This window comes from Malus domestica, chromosome 10 (genome assembly GCF_042453785.1).
Source record: "Malus domestica chromosome 10, GDT2T_hap1".
Classification (NCBI taxonomy): Eukaryota; Viridiplantae; Streptophyta; class Magnoliopsida; order Rosales; family Rosaceae; genus Malus; species Malus domestica.
In genome coordinates, this window is record NC_091670.1 from 12,462,094 (window position 1) to 12,481,996 (window position 19,903).

Sequence of the window (19,903 nt, forward strand, 5' to 3'; positions counted from 1 at the left end):
CTCCTTTTTTCTGTCAAAGATATTTTTATTTTCATTTAATAATGCTATTCTACAATACTTCACCCCTTGTTTAAGAGTAATGGTATTCATACCATATTTTTATATCATCTTAAATGGCATTTGATGTGGATAACCAAATTATTTGAAAAAAATTGCAAAACCCAAGGAAAGAAAGAAGAAAGACTCCTCGTATACCATAATCATAATTTAATTAACTAGTTTTTCTTAATTATTAGTTTATTAAATAATGAACTAAATTAAAAAATATGATTAATTCAAATGATGTGTTTGTCCACATCAAATGCCATCTAAAGTGGTATGAAAATGTGGTAAAAAAATATGGTATGAATAGCGTTACTCCTCATTTAAATACAAAGTTTACCCAGCCCTAATTTTCAACCAGCCTCTCACTCGCTCTCCCCTCCTGCGCTAAACTCCTCGCCTTCTCCCTCACCCTAGCTCCCTAACCTTTCGATTGTAAAGCTTTCTAAACCCAGAAATTAAGGGGTGTAGTCAAATTAAGATTTTGTAGGATTTTAATAGATTTTAAAATCTGAGTGTAGTTAATTAAAATTTTAAAAAGTATTTTAAATGACTTTGAAATTAGGATATAGTCAAGTTAGGATTTAGCAGGATTTTAAAGAATACATTCAAATCCATGGGTAGTTAATTACGTTTTAAAAAAAATCCATCCAAATCTAGGTGTAGTGAGAATAATAAATATTTACTAAGATTTTAAGGAGTGAAGGATTTTGATGGATTTGAAGGTGGGTAATATAAATACCAAATGCTATCAACAATCCAGCCCTCCCCCCTCTGATTTCTTTCACGCCAGACAACAGAAGAGGAAGAGCCTCGCATACTGAAGATAGAGAAGGAGGGTGAAAGGGCATCTACATCATCCTGAATCCACACATGCGAGTACGTTTTTCTTACCCATTTCTCATCTACTTGGATTATTCTTTGCATTCTGTTTGTTTGCCGAGAAAGTTCAGGAACCCATATAAATATTGAAATTTCAACCATAACAAGAAACCAATTGGAATTCAGTGCTAATAAAGCAAATATTTCAATACCATGATCAAATTCAGTACCAAGGTCTGTTAGCTTTCACTTCAGTTCGCAAATTTTGGGGAGCTTTCGATTTCGGGTTGGTGGATTTGCTGGTGCTGGTAGGATCACTCTTCAGATATGGATGGGAGATAGTTTAGATAACTGGGAGGGGATCCGACCTCCAAATCGAACAGATAGACCTATTTAACCCTCCCAACTAATAACTCACAGTTGCTAGTTGGAGAATGAATGTGGGTTATGTAATTGGACTAATTGGGTATATTTTTTTTTCTCTTTGCATCGATTTTTTTCGTTAACAAAATGATAATGTGAGTGAGATTTCAGGTAGTTTTCTGCTTGTGTAGTTACCGCTGTCTAATTACAAATGTTTTGGTATTTGATTGCTCAAGACGTCCAAAACGATGCTTCTATCATTTAGATTTGCTTATTCATGACGAAGTTGGTATTGTAAAAAGCTGGAGAAAATGTGATTTGGGAATGCTATTGAATTGCTTTGTCTCGTAGAATATCAAACACTTTTTGTTCCTTCATGAATGTAGAGTATCAGTATTTATCAGTTCGGAATGAATTGTTTTCAATTAGAAGAACTTTTCGATGCTAAAACGGATAATGTATGTGTAGAAAATGTAGTGCAGAGATAAAGGAACGATGTTATCAAAATGAGAATTTGTGGAAGACTTTCTTTCTTCACTGATATTCACGGTATATGTTGCATTGGCTATTTTGCCTCACATAGAAAGTAGTAGACTGCTGAAGGTCCTTCGATGAATCCCCTTGTTTGGAGGTAAAAAGGCAAAGAGAAAGCCAGTTGCCTCCTGCCCATGGCTTAAGCCGATGCAGCAGAATACTCGTTAGAATAAAATGTGCAAAAATTAGAACCACTGATGATCATAAACAAGGCGTGAATAACTGCTTATTTATAATTTTATTTGAAAATGTAGTTTTGCTAGATTACAAAGGATGAGTCCTACACAAAGTGAAACATATCTAAACTGAATTATCTACAGTTACATTTAAATGCAAAGCTGTCAAGTAATTGAATTATCTATATTTCTTAATTTATCTTATAATTGATATTATATGTATGGTTTTCTGGTTGTTAACTTATTTGTGGTTTTGTTTATTTGATTGGGTAGTTTATGTAATGTCTCAAACAAGCATGGAAGTGGAAGGTGGGGAAGAAATGGAAGTGGATGAAGTGGACGAAGAAATGGAAGTGGAGCAAATGGTGGAAGAACAAATTGAAGAAGAAGAAGAAGAAACTAATGAAGAAGAAATTGAGGAAGAACTTTATGAAACCATTAAATATTTATTGATGGCAATTCAAGCTGTAGTCCACGTGCTAAAAGAGTTTATAATTACATTTGGACAACCTATTGAACGTCCTTTAAATCGAAGATCAATTACTATGGAATGATACAATTATATACATAAAGTATTGAAAGAGACGGCCCAAAGGATTTCCGGCAAAGGTATAGAATGTATCGTGATGTGTTTGTGAAGTTATGCATTATTATTAGAGAAAAAACACTCTTACGAGATACAAGATTCATTTGCATAGAAGAAATGCTTGCAACATTTTTGTGTATTGTTGGACACAATAGTAGATATTGTCTACTACGTGATACGTTTGGCCGATCACATTGGACTGTCAGTAGAAATTTTAACAAAGTCTTGAAGGCCTTGTACACAATAGCACCGAAGATGATGGCCAAACATGGATTAGCAGTGCCATGTAAAATAAGGGAAAGTACGAGACTTTACCCTTGAAGGTACGTATAGTTGTCTTATTTTTTATTTTTTATTTTGTATCGTTCTAATTTATTCCAAATGATAAACTTAACACTCTTTTAGGATTATATTGGAGCTATTGATGGCATACATATCCCAGTATCAATGTCCGGATGTGATGTAAGCAGTTATTGTAATCGTAAGCGTGTCATATCACAAAATGTATTAACTGCTTGTAACTTTGATTTGGAATTCATGTACGTCCTTAGTGGATGGGAAGGATTGACTCATGATTCAAGAGTACTAAATGATGATTTGACAAGAAGGAATGGACTTAAAGTGCCACAAGGTATCAAATTATTATTTATCATTTTTTTTATTATTTAATTTCTCATTATTCCATTGAGTTGCATACTAAAATATATATTATCAGGTAAATTTTTCATAGTAGATTGTGGATTTCCAAATTGACGTCAGTTCTTAGCTCCTTATTGAGGAATCCGATATCATCTCCAAGAGTATAGTGGTTAGGGTTGTGAGCCTAGAAACGAAAAAGTGTTGTTCAATCTTCGTAATGCTTCTTTAAGAAATGTCGTCGAGAGGATATTTGGTATTTTAAAATCACGATTCCCGATTTTAAGGATTGCACCTCCATTTTCATATGCAACACAAACATATGTAGTATTAGCTTGTGCATAAGTGTACAATTTTCTTCGCAAGGAGTGCAGATCAAATGAGTTTCCTGTTGAACTAGATAATGAATCTTCTTCGTCTCCACCATTATTAGTTTTTGAAGGGGATCTTGACCAAGATTTTCAAACACAAGAACAATAACGGAATATTGCTAATGAATGGATATATAATATAGCTTTGGACATGTGGAAAGATGCCCATAATGATAACAATGTGAATGGAGGATAATGAGTCACAAATAATTCTAGTGTGGTAGTGATGAATTTCTGATGATTTTCTTGTAATGTTAGGTTTTGTGGCTGCGTTCGAGAAAGCAAAAAAGAAAGAAGAAAATATTACTTGTAATGATGAATTTTTTATTAATATAAGGTTTTGTGGTAGTGTTTGAAACTTGGAATTTGGAATTTCATCTGATTGCTTAGCTACTGCGATTACATTATTATTCTGTGTATTTGAGTTCATGATTGTGCTTGCTAACACTTCAAATTTATTGTTAATGGATTTCCTTTGATTCAAAACATTTATGTTTCTTGTGCATTATTTCATTTTATGTTATAAGATTCAACTAATAAATGCTAAGAAATTCACGAAAGAAATCCATACAAATCCATACAAATCTATAATAGAAATCCATATAAATCTGTCAAAATCCATATAAAATTGAGAATATTTTAAAATCCTTTGAAATCTATTACTTAAAAAAAATCTATTAAAATCCCGTGAAATCCAAATTGACTGCAACCTTTCAAACCCATTTCATTTATCTTCATTTTTTGACGCCATCCGCCACTAATTCCCACTCTCTTAACATTTCAGGCTTAAGGGTGCGTTTGGTACGTGGGACGAGACGGGACGAAACGGGACGAGGCGTTCCGTCCCACGTTTGGTATGCCAAAAATGGGTGGAACGCGCTGTTCCACGAGACAGAAATTGGGTGTTTTTGCGTCCCGCCTCCCCTCCTGGAACGGGTTGTTCCACGTATGTGGAACACAAATATTCCACTGTCTACCCTCCTTGTCTCTCCCGTAGCCTCCCTCTCTCCTGTAGCCTCCTCCTCCTCCTCCACCTCAAACCCAGCTGCATCTTCCTCGACCTCAACGCTCCCTCCACCACAGACTCACGTTCTGGGGAGTTCGCGGGGGTTCATCTTCATCTTCGTCCCATCTTTAGTCATTCATTCATTGTTCAAGGAATACAATCTTTAGTCATTCACTTTCTTTCTCTAAATTCTCTGCCATTGTTTTTCGTTTTGCTTTTTCTTCAATCCCCAAAAGCTAATCATGGTATTATTATGTGTTCAAATATGAACAAGTTCAAAAAAAAAAAAAATGTCTTGTCCCGTCCCACGCATAAATATTGTACCAAACAACAAACAGAATATGAATAAGTTAGTCATTTAATCTTTTGGTTCCGTTCCGTCCAACGTGTACCAAACGCAGAACAGAACAACCGTCCCGTTCCGTCCTGCGCGTACCAAACATAACATGGAACCTTGTTCCGTTCCTTCCTCCCATCCCGTTCCGTCCCATTTTGTTCCGTCTCGTCCCGTCTGCGTACCAAACGGTGCCTAATAGTCCATCTCGGAAGCCAAAGATATGTTGGCCAAAGGCAAGGCAGATTTCATCTATTTGTGAGAGTAAAGTTTTTATATTTTTCACACAATCCTCCAAATTTTTAATTTTTTTTAAATTAGGAAATAATTTTTATCTAGCGCGAAACATATATCGCTGAACTCCTTGAATTCAATGTTTGTATGCACAGCAAACGTTTCGATTTTAGCTTGATTTCCTTTTTTTATGGAATTTTAGTTGATTATTGTTATGGAATTTTAGTTGATTATTGAGTGAATTTCATTTTTTCTTGACAGTGCATTCTTACACCAAAACCCCCTGCATACGAAACGTGTGCCTTTTGTTTCTCTGCTGTTTTTGGGTACTCCTGTTCGTTCATCTGGATGCTTAAAATGATTTTTTCTTACACCAATGGGATTCTGCAATTTGGGTACTGGTAGAGTTTTTGGAATTTTGTAATTTGAATTACTTATATCTTGATTTTTGTGGATGGGTTGGTACTTATGGGAGAAATCGACTCTGAATAGGTTTTTGATATATCTTCAAACAGTTTATCCAATAACTTTAGTTTTTAACCAAATATTATACAACTCTCATTCAAATATAAATTGATAATTTGGTAGGAACCCAAATCCAAACCCAGAACTTCAAACACTCTTCCTTTCATCTCTCTCTACGGCCTCTGGGTATTCTCTGTGGATGCAAATTTTCTCCTCCTCGATCTCGGACGATTTTGCACCTACAAAACAACTAGCACTTTAGGTTAAGGCCAAAAGCCTCACGCGCCCACGATGAATGGGGGGGGCTTTGGCCGAAGAACCTCCGATGCCAAAGTTAGAATTTTAGAGAGAAATAGTGTTTAGAATATTTGGGATTTTTTGCAAGAGGTTTGGAATTAGCTTTTTGGTGAGAATGGGAGTATATTTATAGGGATAGGAGGTGGCTAGGGTTTTTAGGTTTAATTTAGGTTTAATTAGCCAATTTATTATGATAAATTTGCTAATTAAACATAAAGGGAATAAATGGATGGTTATAGAATCAATTAGCTAGCTTAATTGGGGTAGTAAAGTGGGAAAAGATAGGGAAGGTAGAAAGCTTAAGGGGATGGCCGGCCATGTGATGTTTTAGGGTTGAATTGGTTGTATTTTGTGGTTATTTGGATATAATGGATGGTTTAATTGAGAATTAATGGGTTAATTAGGCAATAAACCCATTAATTAGCCAATTAACATAATTTAAAAGGAATGTGTTTGGGAATTACCTTGTAGAAAGGATTTGATGAGATGGACTTTGAATTGTTACCTATTTTGGGCACTTCTGTCTTGGTTGAAAGAGGGTTGCCCGCTGCTTGCGCGTAGGAACCTCATTGTACTGCAAGGGTATTTTTTTCCTTTTTGTCCAAAAAACCCACGTGTCGCCTTGTGAATATTTTTGGCTCCACAAATGCGCCCACACCTGTTGGGCTGCTCGCAGAAAAGGGCGGTAGGTGTAGAGATTTTCTTGCTTTAGGAAACTTAGGACTGCTTCCTATTTTGATGTTGATTCTCTCTTTAAATGGAAATTAGATCCTTCTAGGAAAAGGAAATAAATTTCTCTCAAAGCCTATTTAAGTCCACCTTAAGTGGGTTATTAAATCAACTTTGGAGAGCGATTTATTCTACCTTACAAGAGAGAGATAGCTTAGAGGATATTTGTTCCCCCTCCTCTAGCAATCTTCTACATCTTGCCTGTGCAAAGGACCGTCTTTCGTTGCTTTCTTCGTCTTCTTCGTGCCACACCAATGTAAGAAAAATTTAATTTTTCTTGCCTTATTCTTGGATAGTGCTATTGCGGGGTAGCCGTCGGGGTGGTGCGGCACGTCGGCTGGCAGGGGCCAGGAGCTGGCTCGGCATGAGCTGAGGAGATGTCGTGGCAGGGACCACTGCTTGGGCAGCTTGGCTTGGCTTGAGCCAAGGGCAGCTTGTGCAGCTGGGGTCGAGGATTGTGGCGCTAGGGCACAGTGTTAGGCGAGCCGCATGGCTCATGTCCTTTGAGCTCTTGGACCTGACTCGGGCCAGGCTGGCGATTGAGAGAAATAAGGAGATTGCGGGTCTCATGGGTTGCTGGAATGTTGGGCATGCAGGCCTTCTGCCTGCTGGAATGCTGGGTTGAGCTCCCCTGCTGAGTACCATGAATGTCGTTGGCTGCTTAGTCTTCTTTGCTGAAAGAAAGGTGGGCTGCTCCAGAAAGATGAGGTAAAGAGGATCAAGGCGGATGCATTGGCTCGTCTGATCGCTGTCGTGGAGCTTACTATGAATGAAGATGGAAAGAAGAGATCTTCCCCGCCTGCTCATGAGATGCCTAGTTAAGAAAAAACTGAAGACTTCTTCTGCTGCTCATGAGGGTCCGCTTGCTACCGAGAGGTATGTGATTGACATGACTTCTTCTAATGGGAAGAAAAATAAGGCTGCTAGATCTGAGCATGTGGCGTCTTCCATGTTGAGAATGGCTAGTACAATTGTGGATAAGATTGCTCAGCGTAAAGGTTTTATCATGCCCCCAGTGCCGAAGTCTGTACCAGGACGTTCTTTGGGAGCTAAGTCCGATTCACCTTTGTAGAGACTTGCTATTATGAAGAGTGGTAAGGTGGACTCTGCTGCTAAAGTGGCGCCAAAGCCTACTCCCTTTGCTGCTGAGATTGATTCGCCTCAGATTCAAGATCTTAAGCTTGCAATTTCTGAGCTTCGTTTCGCTGCTTATGCTAAGAAGGGAGTGGATGAGCTGCAGCGTGTCTGTGTTAGTCTGCTTAAGAAGAATGAGCAGCTGAAGGGTGAGAATGATGGGCTTGAGGTTTTAAGACCTTCTCTATTTCTCCGAAAGACTTGCTTGCTTTTACTTTTAAGGCTTCCATTGGTGAAGTAGTTGGAGAAGTTAGTGCCCAGACTGGGGCAGCCGGGGGTGAAGCGCCGGATGATGCCGTTGCTAAGAGTGTTACGGCTGTTGAAGGTGTGGCGACCGAGTAGTCGTGGGATGTCCAAGCTGCTGTATTGTAGTATTTTAGGTAGCCTTTAGGATTTTCTTTGTTTTTCCTTGTAGCTCTTGTTTTGCTTGAACTCCTTCGGCCTTTGCTAGTTGTTTATAAACATGTTTTCCTTCGTTTTTCTTCATCTTCACTTCTTTTGTTCATGCCCTAACCTTTAGACTTGATAGACCAGTGGCAGGCATGCTACTTTTTTATAAGCAGACAAGCTCGCGTAGCCTATGCAGCCATAGGTGTTGGTGTAGAACTTTGCAAAGTTGTTAGCCATAGGGTTGGCAGCCGGATGCCTTACTTACAGAAGAAGACAAGTCCGCGTAACCACTAGGCTGTTAACCTTGACTTTCTTCAATGTCGTAGGTTGCGTAGCAAGTATCACAACACTTTAGGACTTGGTGTAGGTTGTTTCGCGCTTGGCAGAGGTGAACCTTATCGACTACGTAGCATGTCGGCAGTGGATAAAACTTCGTATATGCGCGCTAGCTTGTTTAACCTTTCACAAGAATGTGCGGTTGTATAAGTCTAGCGCGGCTTTATTGCTCGAAGGGCAAGCCGTAGGCAGTCTTCCGGAATCCGTAGGCTACCTTAGTGCACTCGGTAGCAGCTTTAGGATTCCAGGGCAGCCGTCCATCGGATGTACTGCGTAATGTGCCATCTCCGTCTCTAGGGCCCAGTTCCCTACGGGTTAAGCCAAGAGACCCAAAATCCTTCAGTTAGCTAAGCCTTGAAAAAGACCATTGTGGCTACTTCTAGGAATCCCGGCGCAAGCCATCGTGCATCTAGTTATACTAGGGCAGCCAGGCTCATCCATGTCTGGATATTCGGAGTGTAAAGTTTATCCTCCCGTCTTGGAGAGCTGACCCATATGGGTGTCGGGGAATTGGTTTACCCTCTCACACTGGAGAGCAATTAGTTTACCCTCTCGCACTGGAGAGCATGGTTGGTCCCTCGGGGGGCGCAATTCCTGCGATGGGTCCCTAAGAAGGGCACAATCTTCTTTTGAAGTGCTGGAGTGATCACTTGTTGTAAGCATGCAGCCGAGCCAAGTTGTGATTACTTCTGAATTCCTCATTGAAAAACGAGTGAAACGAACGAGAACTTAGCTGTAAGGTAGGAACTGCATAACAATTGGATAGTCCTCGACTTGTGAGGTGGTGCCCATCGAGCTTCTTAAGTCTTCGGGCTTTGATGTAGTCGGAGGTCACACATGGTACTTCTTCAGATTGTAGGCGCTCCACTACTTTTCGATCTTTTTATCGTTTCATGGTAGCGGAGGTATAATTACTCTTACCGCCTATTCTGCTGAGCTTGTATGGACCTTCCCAGATGAGATCCATATTTTTGGATGTTTCGGCCTGCCTATTGCCTTGAGGATATCTCGGCATTGACATATGCTGCTTGATGCCATATTTTTTGAAGAACTTCGCCAAATCTTTGCCCACGAATTGAAGGCCGTTGTTGGTGACGATGGATTAAGGGATGCCAAATCGGTAAATGATGTTCCTCCATATGAAGCGCTCTATGTCCGTCAAAATCGTGGTCGTCATGGGCTCTGCTTCCACCTATTTGGTGAAGTAGTCGGTTGCCACGAACCACAGCTGCTCGCAAGCCTTTGTAGTTGGATGCGTCGTTGACATGCGAATGCCAGAAATCTCCATTAAGGGAATATGTGCAACTAAAGTGTGCTCGACTGCCTTCGGGGCATCGTTGGGCCGAATTGTTGCGTTCGTCAGAAAACTTTGCATCTGCCAGGGTCTACGCCTTTATCGTCACCGGTTTGGATTCGGCGGAATAGTGCGTCATGATGATGATTGCAGGTAACTGTAGAATACAGGTAGTCGGGCCCCTAGCTCTTCTCGCATGATGGTAGAGCTTATTGCTAATTTAGATACCGTCAAACATGCGAATAAGTCCTCCGCTGCTTCTAGGGAGGTGATGTCGGGTACTTCTTCAAGTCCTTGAATGTGCATTGGCGAGCCTCATCCCAAAGTGCATGCTTCTCTGCTAAAGCAAAAGAGTCTGCCAGAGTTAGATCTTCTTTCATGATCAATTTTCCGAATAGCGGGTGGTCTGCTGGAAGTCCTTTTTGGAAGGCTGCTCTAGCTATCGAGTCGTTGCATCCGACTATTTTTGCCTTCTCTATTTTGAACCTCCTCACATAGTCGCGAAGCGACTCCTTTGGGTTCTTCTTGACGTCGAACAAATGGTCAGACTTCTTTTTGATCGAGCGATAAGATGAATATTCTTTGGTGAAAACCAAAGAAAGTTCGTAGAAATTCCGGATGGATTGTGGCGGCAGGGTGTAGAACCAATCTTGCGCCTCGCCTTGTAGAGTGGTGGCGAATATCTTGCACATGAGATCATCGTTGTTTCGATAAAGGATCATTGCGCTTTGGTAACGTTTTAAGTGTTTCTCTGGGTCTTCATCCCCTTTGAAAGATGTGAAATGTGGCATGCTGAACTCGCGTGGAGGCTCTGCCTCTTCGATCTCCTCCGTGAAGGGTGACCTGCTTATGTTGATTATGTTCCGTCGTAGTGCTCGTCGGTGACCTCGTTGCGTTGGAAATCATGCAATCGCTTGGTCAAGAGTCTCTCTACTTCTTCCTGAATTTGCCTTTGTTGGGGTAGCGGAGCTCTCGGCTGCCCCCAATCATGACTTGCTGGTCTAGGCTGCTCTTCCATGTGTTTGGCTCGTCTATGCCGCGGATGCAGTGCATGTGGTGCGTTCCTAGTAGGCGAGCGAGTTCTTCGCAGGCTGCTGATTGAACTTGAGCTGGATTGAGTGACTGCTTCTCTCCGTCCGTCGTGCTGCCTACTCTGATGTGAGATGGAGAACGCTCATTGTGGGCTTAGCTGCGAATAGACACTTTACCCTGAAGGTTGCTCATGTTGACTATCGGAGTATGACCCCAACTGTGAATGTATGCTCATCCGTGGGCCTAGTCGAGAGTGCATGCTCCCTCGCGCTCTAAGACGGGAATGTACACTGCCCAAACGTTCGGCTCGTGGCTGGTCGAGTGGCTGCTTACCGGGATGCTGCTGGAAATGTTCGTCTGCCCTTGTCCTACTTCGGGATACCTCGTCCGGGGCACGTTGGATCCCGATACGTTGCAAAAGTTGATTCACCAAGGTTTTCTATTGTGCAAGGGCGCTCGTCAACTCTATGACTTGTCGAGACAAGTGTTGTTCGCCATTTGGATTGGAAGAGCTTGGAAGGAATGCGCCTCCTTGGGTAGTGGAAATGTGGTAGACTCCGGGCGCGAGATTTGAGTTGGGAAATGTCAAATCCGTGAAAAAATGTGGTGAGAATGCCCCCGGCTCGATGGTAGGTCCGGATGGTTGAGATAGTCTTGGGCCGACTTGGGCTGCTTGGAAAGCCAGGGGAGCAGGCTGGGCCGTGAGAGTGGGCTGCTCGAAAGAAGCAGGCTGGACCACGGGAGTGGGTTGCTCGTAGAGAGCAGGCTGGGTCACGAGAGCAGGCTGCTTGGCAGGAGCAGGCTGGGCCACGGGAGTGGGCTGTTTGGCAGGAGCAGGCTGGGCCATCGGAGTGGGCTGCTAGACGAAAGCAGGCTGGGCCACGGGAGTGGGCTGCTCGTCGGGAGCAGGCTGGGTCACGAGAGCAGGCTGCTCGGTAGGAGCAGGTTGGGCCGTGAGAGTGGGTTGCTTGACGGGAGCAGGCTGGATCACGGAAGCAGGCTGCTCAATGCGCGGTGCATGTGAATGCGAGGCTTGGGCTTGGGTCCACGTAAACTTGGATGGCACGGCTTGGATCGTGGTCTTGGTACCGTGAGCCTTGGATGGCACGGCTCGGGCCGTGGTGAAGGCTCCATGGACCTTGCCACGAGTGGCTACCGAAGTAGCCACCGCGGTGGTTCCCATGGTGGCTGTGGTGAAGGCACCATGGACCTCGCCGCGGGTGGCTACCGAGGTAGCCACCACGGTGGTTCCCATGGTGGAAGCTCGTGATGATGATGTCGCTGCCCTTATTGTCGCATTTAGTCTCACGGATCTCCGCAATCCCATTTCTTGAACATTAGACTTTTCACTTGTGGAATTTTCTAAATTTCTAGCCATTATATTTTGCTTATACGTTTTATCAAATAACCTTTGCAAGTAAAAAATTCTAATAATAAGAACGTATGAAAAATATTCAAATGGGCTAGAAAATAAAGAAAAAACCTTTTTGTGCGAGAGTCTTCTACGAGTATGGATTTCAACTCTCAATGAAAGCACCAATTTGTGGATGCAAATTTTCTCCTCCTCGATCTCGGACGATTTTGCACCTACAAAACAACTAGCACCTTAGGTTAAGGCCAAAAGCCTCACGTGCCCACGATGAATGGGGGGGGCTTTGGCCGAAGAACCTCCGATGCCAAAGTTAGAATTTTAGAGAGAAATAGTGTTTAGAATATTTGGGATTTTTTGCAAGAGGTTTGGAATTAGCTTTTTGGTGAGAATGGGAGTATATTTATAGGGATAGGAGGTGGCTAGGGTTTTTAGGTTTAATTTAGGTTTAATTAGCCAATTTATTATGATAAATTTGCTAATTAAACATAAAGGGAATAAATGGATGGTTATAGAATCAATTAGCTAGCTTAATTGGGGTAGTAAAGTGGGAAAAGATAGGGAAGGTAGAAAGCTTAAGGGGATGGCCGGCCATGTGATGTTTTAGGGTTGAATTGGTTGTATTTTGTGGTTATTTGGATATAATGGATGGTTTAATTGAGAATTAATGGGTTAATTAGGCAATAAACCCATTAATTAGCCAATTAACATAATTTAAAAGGAATGTGTTTGGGAATTACCTTGTAGAAAGGATTTGATGAGATGGACTTTGAATTGTTACCTATTTTGGGCACTTCTGTCTTGGTTGAAAGAGGGTTGCCCGCTGCTTGCGCGTAGGAACCTCGTTGTACTGCAAGGGTATTTTTTTTCTTTTTGTCCAAAAAACCCACGTGTCGTCTTGTGAATATTTTTGGCTCCACATTCTCTCAATTGATGCTATAGTATTTGTTAAAATTGTTAGATTTAGGGTTTGGATTTAAATTAATTTTAGGGATTTTGATTGTGGTTTAAGTGTTTTGGTATGTTCCCTGCACATTGCAAAATTCGGATACTATTTGGGAGTTTTGGTATTGTAAGTCCGGTGTTTGGCTTAGATGTGGTGTTTCAATCTGAATGCGGGTTCTGTATTTAAAATTTCAGCTAAGGTTTCTCTGTATTCATTATATAGAGAGATTTTCTTTTCATGTATTAATTTGAACTTATTTGGAGATTTTAAGGATTTTTGTGTGTATTTGTGCTTTTGCTCCCCAGTTTGAAATATATATACATGTATCAGGTTACCAAGAATTCCTCATTGGGGTCATTAAACCCTGTAGTTATTAGTTAAGTTCCTCAGTGCGGATTTCTACAAACTACACTTGAGAAAAATAATTATGTAGGGGCTCTATTTCGTCTTTTGAAAAACAAACCAAGGAAATGTAGATATTATTTTTACAATTTGGATACCTCTGATCAATTGTACGAGTGTTACTGTAAAAATCAAAGCACACCATTTCTATTTTCAAAGGATTCCTAATAGCTTGGTTTGGCAAGTGCTAGTCCGTATTAAATCAGTCGTCTTTATCAATAATAGTAGTAGTAATAATAATTTAACTTAGTCTTGTTATTTTTGTTCCAGGTGTGTGGGCTTGAATTTAATGTGATTGCTCTTGCTTATGAGGATGGTGGCGGTGAATTTTTTTTCAAGTATATTGTATAATTTTTCCCTTTATTATGTTTTCTTGTTGGTTGCTAACTTATTTGGCCCCTCTGTTGTGCAGAACACACTGAGCAAAGAGCTTTCTGCAAGTAAGTTTGATTATGCTGGGAATATATTGTACATTACCGGTTATTTTTGTGCCTTGTTTTAATTCTACAAGCATGGATGAAGTCATTTGCATTTTCTTGCATGTTGGAGTAGTTTGATGGTGTATAATGATAGACATGAGCAAGGAGCATTGTGCAACAAAGTTTGATTTCCCTACAATTTGCAAACTGTAGTCATTAATATAATATCAAGTTGTGAGAATTTTCTTAAGTTTCAGAATTTCTTTTGTATTCTTGAGGGTTACTAATAAATGTTGAATTGCTTGTTAATTATTATTGTGATGGCATTTAGAATAGCTTTGGACCTTTTCCGCCACAAGAGGTTTCCTTGAGGTAATTAATTTTTTTGGCAAATTCATATTAAATTGTTGTTGGCCTCTAAAGGCCATCTCCAACCGAAGGGTCCAGAGGGCCAGAGGGTCGAAAATAGCCTGAAAACCGTCTCCAACCGAGGGCTAGGCCAAAGGGCTCTGGAATCTGGGAGGGTCCCACAGAATCGGAGAGGGTTGGAGGGCTGGCTGGTTGGCTTTTTTTTTTTAATGTTTTGTTATTTCTGTCGGTTATAACCGAAATGATTTATTTTATTTTAGACATCGAAATTTCGGTAAATAAATGTTGACCGATAAATCAAAGTGTCAACGCTCATGTATTACATAAATTTTACACGTAGCGTGTGACTCAACGAAAATTGAAATGAGTTGGAAAAGTCATCAAATAGGACACGTGTCAACACCTGGCAGAAACGACTTATTTCATCTGGGATATTATATTCAAAATTAGGCCTTGGAAAATTCTATAAATACAAGCCCATTTCATTCATTTGAGAGGACCAATTCATATTACACCTTGAAGCTCTGAAGCTCTGAAACTCCGAAGCTCTCAAGCATCCAGGTTCCCGAAGAATCAAGAAAGCTCTCTTCGTTCTTCGTTCTTCGTTCATCGCTCTTTCAAGATCAAGCCCCGACGGCCCTTGAAGAAAGCACCATCGTTCATCATCCTTTCATCCAAGATCAAGCCCCAACGGCCCTTTGGATCAACAATCATCCACCTTCAAGATCAAGCCCCGACGACCCTTGAAGAAAGTGTTCTTCGTTCTTCGTTCTTCGTTCATCGTTCTTCCAAGATCAAGCCCCAACGGCCCTTTGGATCAACAAACGTCGACAAATCCACACATCCAACCGTCCTTCAAGATCAAGCCCAAAAGCCCTTGAAGATCCGTTCATCACTGTTCTTCAAGATCAAGCCCAAAAGCCCTTGAAGATCCGCTCAAATCCACCTTCAAAGATCAAGCCCACGGCCCTTTGAAGAAACTTCCAACTGTTCATCCAAGATCAAGCCTCGACGCCCCTTGGATCAACGAAACATCCACAAATCAACACCTTACGGAGATCGAATCAGAGGATCAAAATTGAGAGAGATTGTAACCCAAAATCATCAAATACAAATATTTGTTTGTGCACGTTGTTCTTGTCTCTTTCGTTTCAGGAATTTTCCGTGTTCACACTTATATTTTTTCCTATAACTTCTATTTTACAAAATTTATTTCATATTTTTTTAAATTCCATTTTTTTCCTATAACTTCTATTTCACAAAATTTGTTTCATATTTTTTTTAAATTCTATTTTTTTTTCCTATAACTTCCTAAGCCATTATACAACATCAAAAAAAAAAAATTATGTTTGGCCCTATGGCCCTTTGACCCTCGGTTGAAGATGGTTTTTTGTGAAATGGCTAAAACGAGCCCTTTGGCCCTCTGGTCCTCGGTTGGAGACGGAGGTAAAAATGACCCTGTACTGTTCATTAAAATATTAATATCTTGGAGAATCTTGGAGGGCCAAGGGGTTAAAACGAGCCATCTAGCCAGCCATCGGTTGGAGATGGCCTAAGTACCGACCCAAGTGAATGAGTGAAATTCAATTCTTATATAAGTAGATGATTTCTTGTTTAGGCATTCATGGTTTATTGCGATACTATGGTGTTATTGCAGTCCTTCCCCATTTTCTAACTTTTAACTGTTTGTTGTGTTCTAATGATGGTTTTTATTATTTTTGCAGGATATCGCTAAATCAATGTTGAAGAATGAGATTGGGATGGGATAATTTTATTGTATATTGAAATACTTTGTATAACCACTCTGCTTCTACATTTTATGATACCATTCATTGGAAAGAGACCCCATTTTGTATCAGTAATAGAGTATTATAAAAAAGATTATCTCTATACATCCAAATATATGTGCATGATAATGTCGAGAGTTCCATTCTTTTAATTTTTGGTACATATCAAGTCCAAAGTCTAGAAGGAACAGAAAAGACCTACAATGGGACATTCCTGGTTCAACTTATACCTCATTTATCATCACTCATCAGTCAAAAGATTAGGAATGCTAAGTGGGACAAGTCTCCATATATACATTGCATATCAAATTTAAGATGATTACTCGTATATATCCATCATATATACCAAATACAGATTTTTGAGAGTTTTTACTTTGCGAATATATTGGAGGATGTAAAGTTAAATTTTTAGATAAAAAAATTCGAGTAATCTTGTATGAGCGTAAAAAAAGTTGAACGATTCCTGCTATTGCTAATTGATTGAAGTGAAATACAAGCACTTCCACGTCCCCTTGGGGACATCCGAGAGTGGCTTCTACTTTCATGCGAGGAGGATTATTTCTAGTGGTAAAGGCAAAAGACCAAATCCACTGTTGCTTTGTAACGCATGCAGAGTAGCTCTAGGCATTCATGATTCATGATACCGATAACTCTAAGATTTAAAAGTAAAAATTATGATTAGATAGTATAAAACAATTTGCACCAGTATCCAACTCTTAATCCGAAATACAACTACGAGTGGCGACCGGCGAGAAGAAAAACTACAAGGCTAGCTAAAGCTCACCACTTAAATTACCCTACTATTAATATAGCTTCAAACTGATGCCTTCTGGATAATGCGAACCTTCATCTCGTTGCTGCTCAAAAGCTCAAATATGCAAGTATCGCCGATACCAATTTGGTTAGAAGATGCGAACCGAGACCACCCGGCAGAAAAGGAGTGTGATGTGTTCAAATGGACAACGTTCACGGCCCATGTTTTTTCCTCTGCATTTTTCATGAAAATCTTGAAATGTTTTTGTTTAGAAAAATGCTTCCTAGAGAAGGCGGCAGGGACGTACTGCAAGATTGACATCAAACAAGACTTCAAAAGAAATTACATTTGACATGTAGAGAGAGGGAGGGAGGGAGGGAGGGAGGGAGGGAGGGAGGGAGAGAGAGAGAGAGAGAGAGAGAGAGAGAGAGAGAGAGAGAGAGAGAACAACACTGCCCAACATAATTGAAAGAAATAAACATTCAAGAGATTTTTATTCTAGCTTTCTATTTGCACACATGAAACATTCAAATTGATATTTCTCAAACATACTTATAACAAATGTATCAACTAGCATATGCAACTCCGTATAGCTGATTTAGTATTTTCCTCAAGCATAATTCCTAGAAAATCTAGCTGATTTTTACCATGACCTATTATAAATGGCCAATTGCCCACCCATAATCATCTTCCTCACATTTTATCAAACTTTTGTGGCAGAAAATTTGATGAAATGTTGGAAACACGACAATAAGGGGGAAATTGTCTATTAATGACAGTTCAAAAGAAAATTTGGCCAAAATAAGAATTCAAGAAAAAATTAGCTCAAATGAAAAATCGATAATAATACTCTAATTTGTATGTATCTTTGACCGTTTGGATACAATGAATAAATCATGATGGTGCTTTTTTGTTATAATATTGGAATTGTGATGCTGGCTTGAGCAGTTATAAATTTGGTTATAGCTTCTTAACATGTTATCATATATAGTACTGGAAATGTACCTGTTGCCAAAGGCTTTGATTTTATTATTTAACCTCTTTCCAACTACACAAAAGAGAAATTTTATTCCTTGGATGCATCATGCATTTACTAAAGGGAAATCGTTAATTGTAATTGTCAACAAAATTGTGGCCTAAAACAAACTAAATGAATGAAAACTTAATCAATGGTTGCCTTACCACATTACTTGACGTTCTTATTACGCTTTTAAAATGAGGGAATTTTGATTTGAAAGACTCAGACTCAGCTGCAGCTTCCATATCCTCCTCAGATGTGTCATCTTCCGACTCCTCATCAGATGTGTTGTCTTCGTCATCGTCCCAATCGTTAGATGTGCTGTCTTCGTCATCTTCTTCGGGTTCACAAAGGTTTTCACCTGTAGTTTCAAATCCAAAAAAAAAAAAAAATCATAGACATAAGTTTTATGGGTTCCAGTAGTTAGCAACATCTGATCTGACGATACCTGAATCATCGTTGCTGCAAGAGCTCGATGGATGAGGACGCTTAGACGAGCTCCCATCGCACTTTCTTTGTCCACCACCACCACTAGGCATTTTAGTAGTGTCAGCAAAGGTGGAATTCTGATTAGTTGATCCAATCTTGGTAGAACCGACTTCTCGCTCACACGCGTTCATGCCAAATACCCTTATGCTGAACTTCATCCTCCCATCATAGATGAATACTACAAAGTTGCCGTGACCCAAGGAATTATCCCTCAAGAACTCGTGCCAGCCATCTGTGAAACGCACAGCACCCATTGTCGTTCTACTCACTTTGACACTCCATGAACAATCCAAGGAATCGGTCAGCGTCAAAAATGCTCTCTCGGACAGGTCTTTCTGTATATGTTTCAAGAAGTCTCTGGGGATATGCTTTAGAAAATAGACACACAAAATGTATTTACAAACTAAAATTTCAGAATTGAATTTGCAATTTAAACCAAGCAGTTACGGAGAAACAGGAAAAATGCAAGAAACTAAAACCCACAGCGCAGTAGTCGGAAACTATTACCAAATACTCAGTGTTGTAACCGGCAACAAGAATCCGGAAGAAGGAAGGCTTCTTCTCATCATTTGTGGATTTGTTTTTCACCATTTTACCGCTTGAAAGCTGCAAAACCCTAATGGTTACATGGAGGAACTTTAACTTGGTCAAATATAGAGAAATGAACTCAGACTTGAAGAAGGTTGGTGAGTTCATTCAATATTTACATGTGTCATCTTCAGTCACTAGTGTCCAAATAAATGGAGTTAATGGCATTGGTTTCCAAGTTTCTGTTTAAGGAAACACAATACCATTTTTACTTCGCTTTAAGATCAGTAGGAATGTGGACTATTGTGGGATGGTAGGTGTGTTGTGGGGACGGATGCTTTAAATCTTTAAAACTATTTCTACGAATTGAATTTGTTTTGTTTTTTTGTTTTATTGTTTTATTGTTTTTTTGTTTTTTTAACTCACATGGCAACAAATTAGTGTAGTTAAGATCAAACATCACTTCACTAATAGTAACAAAGCCAACCTCCGTAAGGCTTGTTGTAATTCTCTACCAGGATTCTAAAATAATAGCATTATAACTTTGAATTACAAACACAAGCATAACCTTGAGCAACATCTACTACAAGAATCTGCTATCTAGGGTCTCAGACAAAGTCAGCATTACCGATTAGGGAAAAGGATTCCGGACTACTCAACGAAATCCAACGAAGATAGGGTTTCGGACCACTCAATGGAACCGATTAGGAAAAGGGATTATGGACCACTCCACGGAATCCAACGAAAAAAGGGTTCCTGACTACTCAATGTAATCTATTACTACAGTGTGTATGGTCCTTCAATGCGGAGTAACTAGATGGAACCATAAATATCCATCTGATAGCGTCCCCCAATGCAGATTAACCAAGCTGGACCGCTTATGGATCTTATGTGACCAAGTAGGTAGTGACCCCCTGGTATTTTAAACACTATCTCTTAGTAGTTTGAAGATCTCTTAGCACTTGAAGATGTACTTGAAACTTACATATTTGATCTGTGGTTGACTAATGTGTTTTTGGGGCTGAAAGGAATTAGTGATCT

The 19,903-nt window shown here is 40.1% G+C and overlaps 1 protein-coding gene and 2 long non-coding RNA genes across 4 annotated transcripts; 2 read left to right on the top strand and 1 right to left on the bottom strand.

Moving 5' to 3' along the window:
- The first annotated feature begins 616 nt into the window (after positions 1–616).
- Positions 617–4,724, top strand: LOC103402272 (uncharacterized). 2 transcript variants are annotated; one of them, XR_011572347.1, is made up of 5 exons: positions 617–921; positions 2,211–2,846; positions 2,929–2,985; positions 3,075–3,154; positions 4,315–4,724. It is a non-coding gene; the product is annotated as an uncharacterized lncRNA (long non-coding RNA). The 2 variants fall into 2 exon arrangements; XR_011572346.1 differs by lacking the exon at positions 4,315–4,724 and adding an exon at positions 3,789–4,018.
- A 9,475-nt stretch (positions 4,725–14,199) lies between these two features.
- Positions 14,200–16,129, top strand: LOC139188929 (uncharacterized). The gene is made up of 2 exons (XR_011572348.1): positions 14,200–14,289; positions 16,011–16,129. It is a non-coding gene; the product is annotated as an uncharacterized lncRNA (long non-coding RNA).
- A 602-nt stretch (positions 16,130–16,731) lies between these two features.
- LOC139188343 (B3 domain-containing protein Os01g0723500-like) lies at positions 16,732–19,014 on the bottom strand. The gene is made up of 4 exons (XM_070805627.1): positions 18,842–19,014; positions 18,294–18,702; positions 18,010–18,206; positions 16,732–17,133 (listed from the first exon to the last, which is right to left on the bottom strand). The coding sequence occupies exons 1-4, from the start codon at positions 18,923–18,925 to the stop codon at positions 16,888–16,890; spliced, it is 936 nt and encodes a 311-aa protein (XP_070661728.1). The 5' UTR covers positions 18,926–19,014; the 3' UTR covers positions 16,732–16,887.
- Positions 19,015–19,903: the final 889 nt, after the last annotated feature.

Bases quoted from the DNA above. Each gene is read 5' to 3' on its own strand.
- LOC139188343 (XM_070805627.1), bottom strand. From the start codon at position 18,925: ATGGTGAAAAACAAATCCACAAATGATGAGAAGAAGCCTTCCTTCTTC. The intron at 18,207-18,293 runs GTATCGTCAGAT...TTGAAACTACAG, and splicing joins TTGCAGCAACGATGATTCAG to GTGAAAACCTTTGTGAACCC. The intron at 17,134-18,009 runs GTAAGGCAACCA...TCAATCTTGCAG, and splicing joins TAAGAACGTCAAGTAATGTG to TACGTCCCTGCCGCCTTCTC.